Source organism: Lepisma saccharinum, chromosome 27 (genome assembly GCF_977018435.1).
Source record: "Lepisma saccharinum chromosome 27, izLepSacc3.1, whole genome shotgun sequence".
Taxonomy (NCBI): domain Eukaryota; kingdom Metazoa; phylum Arthropoda; class Insecta; order Zygentoma; family Lepismatidae; genus Lepisma; species Lepisma saccharinum.
The window spans coordinates 26,447,006-26,459,476 of record NC_139255.1 but is presented as its reverse complement, the minus strand read 5'-3'; the positions used below and the strand labels follow the sequence as shown (position 1 = coordinate 26,459,476).

General features: G+C 37.1%; 1 protein-coding gene across 1 annotated transcript in view; it reads left to right on the top strand.

Moving 5' to 3' along the window:
- LOC145980204 (dipeptidase 1-like) overlaps window positions 1–12,471 on the top strand; it is a 186,195-nt gene that overhangs the window by 122,039 nt on the left and 51,685 nt on the right. The window contains exon 7 of the mRNA XM_083113231.1: window positions 5,376–5,445. Within this exon, the coding sequence (XP_082969357.1) occupies window positions 5,376–5,445 (70 nt within the window). The remainder of the gene's footprint in view (window positions 1–5,375; window positions 5,446–12,471) is intronic.

Here is a 12,471-nt window from a genome sequence, read left to right as displayed (position 1 = left end):
GCAAATATAATACACACTCAGAAGAGAACATAGTATCAGCTGATTTTTTTTTTAAATATAGTAGATATGAGTTCCTAGCGTCGATCGGTTGGTTATTCTGCTTAACAAATTAGACTTCTGTAACATTTCATAATCGCTTATATTGTACTTAGGATGAGCAGAAACCCACTCTTTCTCCTTCACCCTTTCATCACAAAAACACGTAGGTAAAGATAGATGGTAACGCGAAAGATGCGTGTCTGAATCCATCACATGTACAGTCACGGACAGTTCTGGGTTGTAAGGACCTCACTGAATGTCAGAGTATTGCTTTCAAAACCTAAGGATAGCTACCATCCTTCATGGGGCCTCTGATATTTATTATTTCGAAAAATCTGAGTGCTTGTCAATGAGAGTCAAAAATGAAGAACAGCCAGTATTATATGGTCCTATCCATAACCTGTAGTAGTAGGAATATCATTTGTGGATAAATGACCGATAAGACAAAATAATTAATAAACATAAGTTACTCTGATTTGTCTATTAATACAATTATAAATGATACAGATATAAAATTTTGTGTAATAAATTGGAATTCAAATGGTAATTAATTATGATATGGATTATCCCTACATGCAAATCCCTTACAAATCTATAGCCAATATACCAGGGGATGTGCCAATGTACTGATTAGTACCCACGGTGCATATCGAAGTTGCATAGTAAATTTAGATCCAATTGGTTAACATGTAATGAGACCATTTCGCTTACAAGTTTACTGGAAATGCCAAAGCTCTGATATGTTTAGGAGGAAATGCTCATTTGTCTTTGGGAGAGGTAAATAAGGAGTTGTGCCTGATATCTCAACCAGCCTTTCCTCGTATTCGCTAATCAATGTGTTGAAACAACAATACTTCGAGGTTTGATTTCAGGAACGCGGAATTACTAATCAATGATTGCAGAGTTAGCTCTTCTCTCTCGGACTGATAGAGCTTTTATTGTCTCTGCGAATACGAACTGGCATTCGATTACGAAGTCAATATTGACGGGAACGTTTCGTAGAAATGCAGGGAGAGAAGTGTATATTGCATCTACTAAAGGGGTACTAATAACTAGTCAAAAAACTGATTAGCTGTAGGAGGGACGTATTAGGAATGGAACAGTGAATTTAGTGTACAATATTTAAGGTTTAAATACTTGTGTTATGTCGACGTCTACGTAAAAATCTGGGGTTGTTTCTTTTCTACTTGAAACCTCGGAGACAAAGGGAGACAGATAGAGATAGAGAGAGGAGGAGAGGGAAATGGAGAAGGAGTTAGAAGCAACAACGGAGATTCGAAAAGGAACCATGAAACTGATACAATATTTGAGATAATTCTACCACCAACTAAAGATAAAAATGACACCCTCTCGTCCTCCTTAATCATAACCGGCACTTACCCTTCTATCTTAAATTAGTAATTCTGGTTATTTAGAAATTAGGTGATCTAGCCAAAAGTGTATGTCTGACTGCTTGAATGTGGTTTCATTTTCTTCACTTTTCTGACACTTTTGGCTAATCGCAAAGATAAGGATGAGTGATGATATAATATAGGCGCACTCACAAACAACACCAATGCCCAGGCCGGGATTCGAACCCGGGACCCTTCGCGAGGGTTTTATGAAAGCCGCTGGTTCAATGACAGAGGTGGGTCTTGTCAGGTGGGGACTGACTGGCGTTCAATCAGTCTCAAATAAACGGGTACCTAGAAGCAACCTTGCTAAGTAAAAGCGACCTCCGAGTGTTTGCTGATCACATCACCTTCACTAACGGCCGAGATTATGAGCGTGTAAGTCACTACCTCTATATCCCCCCCATACATCTTCACGGAAGGTCTGGATAACCAAACCCTATTCTGCGACTACAAATATTGATCGTTCCATCGGCAATATGAGGCCCGTTTAGAAAGTCGCACGAGTTTAACGCGTTAAACGAGTTATGATAACTGTCCGTATCATAAGTGCTTCCGTGCGCCTCGTGCAAGAACGAGATTCACGAAACGCAAGGGCCAGGAGGCTGGTTTGTTCGGTGAGAATCGTCTGCTGCTTGCAGACAACGCGCGTGCATGATGGCTTCAAACTGCACTAGTTTGGAAAATGTATTATAATTTTACCAGAGAGCTATGTGAAGCAACATGTACAAGATGAGTGTGCCATAACTGTTCTTACAATGTGAATATAATGAGGAACAGTATCAGCAGGAAAGTTAATTTTCGGCCAGAAGGGCGTGCCTTCCGCTGGACCTCATGCTTGAACGTTCTCTACACAAAACGCTACGTCTGGGCTTTCGCCTAGAGCGTTATATAAGTCTGTAAAATAACTGGTTTCACCAGATACAGGAGCCCAGTTATCTTCGTTGAATTTCTTCATTTCTTTATGACTTTCGGAACGCACCCATGGTCTTCCTAAATTTATTTTTCCTTTCGGGGTGTAATTTGGTATTTTTCTGGCATCTTCCGAACATGCTGATTCCACATAAACTGATATTTTGGAATTTCTTTGCTTCTAATTTTGTCTCATAAGGTTACTGCAATTAAAGACCATAAATATCTCATTTCTGAAGAACCATTTATTCTATCTTTATCATGGTGACGAAAGGTCCAACATTACATACCGTAAGGAAGAGCCGATTTTGAAATTATGTTATGGTATGCAATTTTAAATTAAAGACTTTAAAGAGGGAAAAAAAGCAGGCTTAATTCAGGAAATACCTGTTACTTTTCTCTTCATAAACTTTTATCTTCTCGTATAAGAAACTGAAAGTTAAAATATACAAATCAGTAATTTTGCCTGTAGTATTATATGGGTGGCCGGAGAGGGACTGACAGTTTTTAACAGTGTGTTATTTTATTATTATGGTAAGGAGTAGCTAGAACCAAAAGCATACATTTTGATGCAAACTAATCAAGTTTTGTTGGAAGCAGTTGCAGCTCAGTATAGCTCCACATGAGTTGGTGTTTTAACCCTTTCACCCCCAGGCACATCACGTATGATGTGTTGACAGAATGGTCATGCAGACCAAGCACATCACGTATGATGTGTTCGTAGTGTATTGTTTTCTTTGTAAACGTGGGTATCTGGTTTGAGGCAGGGAAAAGGGAAATTCTTTCTGGGACGCTCTACCGTGAAGGTTCTATTGTTGCCTTCCGTAATAACCAGCAGGGTGTGAAACATTGGCGCCCCTTATGACCATATATGGAAAGAAGCAACGAGCGTTTGTTGTGCCTATTTGTTGAGAGTTGACGAAGAAGGACGGTTGATTTCTTTCATTCCGAAAATGAATTATTTTAGTGATTCTAGTGATTCAGACTATATTCTGGAGCCTCTACAAAATCTGACGTATCTTCGGAATCCATTTCGGAAGATGAAGAAGATACACCATTATCATATGATGGGTGTAAAGTTTAACAGGATGAACCTGGTTCATGCTCTCCGGAACACTTTGCTAAGTACCATAAGGACAAGAAGAAGTAGAAAGTTTCCATTTGGATCTGCTGTACTATTATGTACTTGTTTTATGTATTATATTTATTATGTTATCCATATCACAATGTAAAATTTACAAAATTTGTAGCTACAAGTGAGTAAAGACACAATATGTAATACAATGTATTTCTTTTATGTGTTATATATATATATATATATATATATATATTACATATTATTATTACCTTATGTACTATTATATAACGCAGTATATAAATATAAAAATAAATACTAAAAATCATATTATCGTTATCACTGAACATTTCACAAAGTTCAAAAAACAACAAAGAAGTAGAGAATGGAAAAGAATAAGTAGGAAGTTTTCATCTGGACTTGCTGTACTACTCTGTACTTCGTTTATGTATACTAATATGTATTTGTTTATGTATTATATGTATTATATTATGCATATCCATATAACAATGTAATATTTACAAAATGTGTAGCTACGAGTGAATAACGACGCAATATATAATACAATATATATTATATATAATGTTTATTATGTATTGTTATTTATTTATGTACTATTACATAACACAGTATATAAAAACAAAAATATATTATGGTTATCACTGAACTTCCTACAAAGTTCAAAGAAATACAATATTAATTGGAATGAAGATTCAGGCAATATTTGTCATGGAATATTAAATGGTTTTATTATTGAAGATTTTACATTAGAACCTGGGATGTAGAGGGTTTTCACGTTTCTCTGTCTGGGGGTGAAAGGGTTGTTCACTTTATGCACAGTAAGGCTAATCAGGACTTGTCCTACAGTTTAAAGTGGAATCCGAACCACAATGTGCCTCCACCGGGTATCGAAACCGGGACCCTTTGATTAAAAGGCGACGACGCTACCACTTCGCCGTCGGGGAGGCCTAGGTCCACATCAGCTCCGTTTGTTGCAGTGAGAATGTCCAGCCTGTATTCAATCTGCCTCCGCATGTTCTGTAGCATCCGAGGGATTACAGAAGCAAGAGCATTCCGAATACGGTCATGCAGTTCTGGTAGATCATCTATCCTTTGGCCAGAATACACCATGCCTTTGATTTAGTCCCAAAGAAAGAAGTCTAAAGGGGTAACATCAATCCTCTGCAGAATGCCAATGGGAAATGAATGTATTTTCGGCTTGTCATTTGTTTAATTTCATGCTACAACTGCACCTTGTGTGCGTTTAGACATAACCGTTTGTGTACGACTTCACTTTATGAACAGCGGACCTTGGAATTAGTAGGCTGCCTTCTCGACTTACGTGGACTACGCGTGCTTTTTCTTGTACCATCATCATTTTCGTTTGAGCGATACTAGTGCCGCCACCACTAGTTGTACATGTATCATATTTTGTTGAACCAAACTCACAAATGTATTATTGCTTTCGCAATACTTTGTTAATAAAATGCTCGGTGTGTTGAAATGTAATAACTTTTAGAAACTGTCAATTACAATCCCGTCACCCTGTAATTTATAAATAAACATGTGTGTGTGTGTGTGTGTGTGTATGTATGTATGTATGTATACATATGCCGGCCCCGTGGCGGAATGGTTAGCACATCGCTCTATGACGCCAAGGTTTCCGGGTTTGACTTCGACCTGGGCATGGGTATTTGTGAGTGTCCACTCATCAATTTCATCGTATCATCACTCATCTCCATATTCACAATTAGTCCAAAGTGGCAGAAAAGCGAAGCAAAATAAACTAAATAAATCAATCATTAAGCATGTATGCCTATATATATGTAATAACATGTGTTATTTTTACACGAATTAACTTAACTTGTTTGTAGTTTTGTAAAGAGTTAATTATATATTAACTTCTTTAGTCTAACATAAACCTTGTACAACTTGCTCATTGCTTCGCTCCTTGTTAGGGCAGACTGCTCCACGGTGGATGCTCCAGGACAGATTCCGGACCACGGAGGCCTCACGGACTTTGGGAAGGTAGGTGAACGCTCCACGCAGTTCTCACTCTTACTTGTTTTTACTTGACTACATGTTATCATGTTGTTTTATTGCATTGTTTCTCAATTACAATAAGAACAATAGCTATTAATTAACATGTAAGATGTGTATTTTAAATTCTCTTTTAACAGAAACAATTTAATAAATAAAGTGTTTTCGATTTCAATTCCTGTCACAGGTCTCTGAAGTGCCAAATCGATTGTACAGACGCAAACGCATTTAAGGGTAATTTAATAATTATTTCTAGCTTCTTCAAGAACTGCATTATATACGCAATAAGTCACACCTAGTACCTACTGAAATCACAGATAAATGCAGTTTCTGAAACAATATACATTTTATTAATCAGAAAACAATTGTTTCTATATAATGTGCATAGATTAAATTCTGCGATGAATATATTGTTTTAATTTATGAATAAGGGCGAAAATTTATTTCTCCTTACATAAACGTAAGCTGACTTTGTATACAGTAGAACGACGTTGTCCGCACGTCAATTATCCGCAACGTCAGTTATCCGCACACTCAAAAAACAGGTACAGTACTGTAATTTATTCACGTCCTGTACGTACATTACGAGTGTTCTCTCATTTTGTAAGGGTTCGATACCCGGTGGAGGCACATAGTGGTTGGAATCACAATTCAAACTGTCCCGATTAGCATTACCGTGCATAAAGTGGACTTAAAAAACACGAAATCAACCAAACAACAAATCATTTTCTAATGTTTTTTTGTTTTCTTGTACTGTATACGTATGTAGTACTGTGTACTGTATGTATAAAATAAAACTGTACTGTACGTGTTTTTCTTTTTTAAATAAACACATGTTTAATTACCCGCAAAAATCGTTCGTTATCCACATAACCTTCGGTTCAAATTAAAGCGGATAAACGACGTTCCACTGTATTTGATTTTGCAAATCACATGTGATGTAAAGAATCCTCTAATTTCATTAACTGAGCAATGACAATCGTTACTCTTCAGTCGATCATACGAACCATGTAACCTTTGTTAACAGATTAACGTATTAACTTCGTTTTATTTCACACGAAATTATTTGGATCCCTGAAATGACAAAACCTCAATTAATTCCTCATTTACAGAATGTACTGAACAGCAGAGTTGCCGACAGTTTAAATCAATTAAAATTGAATATGCAAGAACATACAATCCACATACGGTGAAGCGTTGTCTCTAACATCTGTTATTTACTTTATTATCATTTTCATTTTATAATCCCTGATCCCTCATTTTTGCTCTTTTCTCTCTGTTGTCTATGTCTCACTCCATCTCCTTCTCTCACTCACTTTTCTTCTATCTCTTTCTCCCTTCCTTACTATGCCTCTCTTTCACACACACAATACGTCCCTCTCTCTCTCTCTCTCTCTCTCTCTCTCTCTCTCTCTCTCCCTTTCTCTCTCCCTCTGTCTCACACATTTTCCTTCTATCTCTTTCTCCTATCCTTTATATGCTTCTTTCTCTTTTTCCTATAATTTTCCTTCAATCTATTTCTCCTTTCCTTTCTATACTTCTCTCTCTCTCTCTCTCTCTCTCTCTCTCTCTCTCTCTCTCTCTCTCTCTCCCTCTGTCTCACACATTTTCCTTCTATCTCTTTCTCCTATCCTTTATATGCTTCTTTCTCTTTTTCCTATAATTTTCCTTCAATCTATTTCTCCTTTCCTTTCTATACTTCTCTCTCTCTCTCTCTCTCTCTCTCTCTCTCTCTCTCTCTCTCTCTCTCTCTCTCTCATCTCCCTTCTATCTCTTTCTCCATTCTTTCTTTATCTCTCTTTCATTTTCCTTCTATCTCTCTTACATTTCCATTCTATTCCCCCTCTCTCTATCGTCTATCCTCTCAGCTCTTACACTGCCTTTTCTCTTACGCTTCTCTCCATCCCCCCTTTCTCTGTCTGTAACAATATAACAATCAATTACCCTTGTTTCCTGCGAAATCAGCCTTCAGTCTTTCGTATTTCAAATATTCCTTTTGGCTTCTAACAGCCATCTTACTCTTGTGATCTCTTTACGTTTTCTTCGACATGACGTCTCATGAGTGACAAAGGTAGGGGGAGAGGGGCAACCCTTCATTGGTGGTAATATCCTTCAGTAAGACACAAATGAAATGTGTCAAGAAACAGGAATGTTCGAGGAAAGAAGAAGCACATTATGGATGCGTTTGGTTTACGATTCATTGAATTGATATATTTAACTTCGCTTTTCCACAACTTTCTGCTTATCGTAAAGATAGGCCAAATGGTGATAAGACCAATTTGATGAAAAGATGTTCAGAATCGAACACAGACCGCACGCAAGACGAGCCTCACAGAGGATAGTATTGACCGTGACTCCAGAGGCCAGAGCCTCGTTATTCTGCAAAGAACAGCGCACCATACTATACTCTACCACGGTGGGGTATTTCCGATGACGTAATGATTGCGTAGTCGCCTTGTAATCAAAACTAGATCCAGTCCCGATTACCCTTACTGTGCATAAAGTGTACTAAAAACACCAAACCAGTCAAATAACTCTGTCTCTGGAAGTGGCCCTTAGGATTTAAGGTTACGTCGATGAAAAATGAAACAACTAATCGCTTTCCACGCACCACACCACGCCACACCACCAAGTTACCAGCACCAACAATTCGCTTGAGATCTGTAATTTTCTAGGGTGTGAATATAATCGCCCTGTACAGAGCTTTCATTGGTCATTGTGCCAATCGAACTTGTGCCCGTGTAGCGGTTTGAACCGCGCAATTGCCGGGGAAATCTGATGCACGTAATCCCTCAACTCAAGTGCATCATTGTAATTAAACAAATTCACAATTATACGTAAAATAATCATTAACTTTCGAAACTAAAGATGACAGATATATTTTACTTGTACTTCCACACATTTTTAACATCTTTTGAGAGCCGGCCCCGTGTCGGAGTGATTAGCACATCACGCTACAATGCCAGGAGACCGAGGTTCGAATCCTGGCCTGGACATGGTTGTTTGCGAGTGTCCATTCATCAATTTTATCATATCATCACACATTCCATCTTCTCAAATTAGCCAAAAATGGCACAAAATAAAGTTAAATAAACCATATCAATCAAATAAATCAATCACATATATTGAGAATGTTTTCTTAAAGATCATACTTCTTCACCAGTCTGTTTTTACATATGAATCGTACATGAAAATTCTCTGTTCCACAGTGTATGCTGCGGTATTATAACCACTAATAACATTTATCAACACTCGACACTTATCTGTCTCACCTAAGCGCCGGCCTCCATGGCGTAATGGTTATCACAGCGCACTACGACGCCAGGTGTCCTGGGTTAAAATCCCACCCTGTGCATAGGCGTTCTTCGTGGGTTTCTCACCATCAATTTCATCACATCATCACTCATCTATATCTTGTAATTAGTCAAAAGTTGCAGAAATGCGAAGCAAAATATACCAAATCAATCAATTGATCACGTTTAAACTTATTAATGTTTCTTCAATACTACAAATCTACACCTATGGAAGTAAATACTGACATTCACCAGTGTTTGACACTGTGCTTACCGAAGAAAAACGTGACGAAACAAAATCTGCCAAATACGCTATGTGCTTGAGTTCAGGATAAATTCAGTCAGGCTCTAGCCACTAGACTGACACGCGTTCTGGTAGCACGATAACAAAATACATTTACTGCATACCATTTTCCAAAAAAGAATACTATTACGTGAATATGACACAGAAATAGAAATGAATAGCGAAATCTACATTAATATTATTTCCATTAATGTATCTCATAGTAATCATAATCTATCATGACTTCAGTATCGACAAGTATCTGAAGCAAATACATTCGTTAGCCAAAACAGTTATTGGCACTATTGCCCTTAGAAAAGTACATACAAACAAACACGTGCAGTGCAAAATTATTGCAGAAAGTCTCGCGCTCGTTCGATGTTGATTCTGTTGTCGTAATCACACATCAAAGCTAGTTTCAAAAGGACAAACCAGCAACAATACTTGACCATTTTTTTTAATGTGTATTTATGGGCAACAGAAGTTAGTAAGTGTCAAAAGTAGTGGCATGTATCAACAAGGAAATAATTACAAGTACCACACTTGTTAATCACGTGCATGTTTGTTTATGTATTCATTGATTGATTGAATTGTTGTTTTAAGTTCACTTTATGCATAGAAAAGCTAATCGGGACTGGACCTAGAGTTTAAATAAGTATCCGAACCACTATGTGTCTCCACTGGTGGTATGGAACCTTGGATACCTTGATTGCAAGGCGACGACGATGTGAATGTATGTGTTTGTGTATACATACGTATACTACGTATACTCTCTCTCTCTCTCTCTCTCTCTCTCTCTCTCTCTCACACACACACACACACACACACACACACACACACACATATATATATATATATATATATATATACATACATACATACATACATACATACGTATAATACGGGGCGATTACAAAAAAATTATCTCTCTACGGGAAATAGAAAATTTGCTTAAGGAAGGAAACTTTGCTGCAATGACAAGAATTTATTCGTGTTTAGTGTGTATGCATTATGAAAACATGGATGTTACAATAAATGTAGAAGTTGAGTAGAACGTACATACATTTCCCATACAGTGTTAACAATTTTCTGAATCACCCTATATTTATATATTTATATATGTGTACAAACACTCACACACACACACACAAACATATACATATACATATATACATATATATATATATATATATATAGCGGCGAGAAGAAGGGAGAGTGTTATCTTCACAATACAGGGCTACTACAAAAGAAATAGACACTTTCAATGTTTTATAAAACAAAAACTATTCTTAATATCGACATGCATTTTGCCCTGTTGGGTTAAGTAACTGTGGAAGTTTCGATAGGACATATTATTGGTGTTTGTTGTTGTCGCTGATTGTTGTTCCTGAGCAACAATTGCTAAGATGGCTGCAAACGCTTTTGAAAAATAAAATCATAGTTTTCTTGAACTAACCAAAACAAATTCCGTTACTGTCGTACAACGACATTTTCGAACACGTTTCGGAAAACCAGCACCTACTAGACAGTCAATCTACGTTTGGTACAGAAAATTTGAAACAACAAGGTGTTTATGTAAAGACAAGGGCCGGGAAGACCCACCGTGTCAGAAGCCACGGAGCCCTGATCTCACACCGTGCGACATTTTTCTTTGGGGATTTGTCAAAGACAAGGTGTACGTCTCTCCACTTCCTAATGATACAATTATTATGAAATGCCAAGGAATGATTAAACCTTCATAATGTGTTGCAGAGCTTTCTACTTTAGTACTTCTCTATTTCCAACACTTGCAGCCTCATTTACCGTCTTCCATCGTTGACTTGATGAGTTCCGATTGAAGCTAGTGTCACCGACGCGTTTCACATTTCAGTGGAGAAGCCGCCTCAGGCAATTATTACTTGAAACATCAAAAATTAAATGACTCGGATGACACTTTCAACATGTTTTCCCGGATAACAGCGAAACATTATCAATTACTTTAATCAATTAGGAGAACCGGTGGTCGTATATGTCATTCTCCATCCATTTAGTTGATGGTAACATGGTTAGGCTTTCCGTGCTATATTTTGCTGACGTTGTTGATTTTTCTCGCAGCTAAAAGGGACCTCTCATCTGACAAAGTACTTTAATGTAGAAGTACGTTTAACTCTCATAACGAATGCCCTGGTGCAATGGCTGTTTCAGCCAGTAGATGACAGTTTGTGTATAATGTGTCATCAGGAACGAGCAGAACATATTCTGTATATCCATTAACTAAAAACTCCAACATTATTGTTGTTGTGAATAATTCTCAAACATTATTGTTGTTGTGAATAATTCTCGATAATAAATTAAAAATAAAGAGGTAAAGGTAAATATCCCAGTACACATAGCACCCCTGGCGTCGTAGCGTGATGTGCTCACCATTCCGCCACGGAGATCGGCGACTGAAGTTCTCGCACAGAGGAAATGCATGAATTTACATTCCTGCTTTTAAGGGGGAGATGCGTGTGCGTATAACATTGTAAAAAGCCAGCCCCTGTGGCGGGCGGAGTGGTTATCACATCGCGCTACGACACTACGGTCCCGGGTTTCAATCCCGGCACATTGCTAGTGTCGTAGAGGCGTGAGCATTTTACATTATACTCAGTAAATCACTGTTCTACGACACAGCAAATTATGAAATAACAATAATGTATATAGTTCAAAATCACAACACTGTTGTCTGATGAGTATACTTATTATTTGCACTGAATAAATACATTAAATAATTCACCAATTACTATGATTCGAACTATATGCAAAAACGTTCTTGTTATCTCCTTTCACTTGTTTCTTACAACTGGTTGTTACGCAACAAAACAGTATGCTATGACATTTCTTTCTTTTTCTTTTACACAAGAAGTGATTATATAGTTTACAATTTGAAAACAGTCACAACATTCTCCCTTCTTCGGAGAAAAATTTTAGAACATTGATTTTAAAATTTTTAGATAACATGAAAAATTACAAAGAAGATAAACTTTCTCATGACATACATATTGTCATTAATGAACACAGAAAATATTTAAAACATATCATAATTATTTAAAATATATTAACATTTCTTAATAAAAGGCTGTTGAAATCTTTTGAAATTACTTAAGTTTACATAATTCGTTCTTTCTTTCCTGACTACAATTGTATTTCTTTAAATTGGTTACATTATGTGTTTGTACAGTTCCCTTTCCATCCAACGATAACAGTTCACAACAGTTACCATTGGCTTCTTTAACTAAATATGGACCAAGCCACAAGTCCATAAATTTGTGTATTCGTTTACACTCAGCACTGCTTTGTCCATGGTTTTTGACTAATACTATATCATTTGTCTCTATCCTTGTGTATCTATCACTAGTTTCCTTAGGCTTGATTTTATACTTTTCCTTCAAACGAGATTTGGCAATTAAATATTTATAT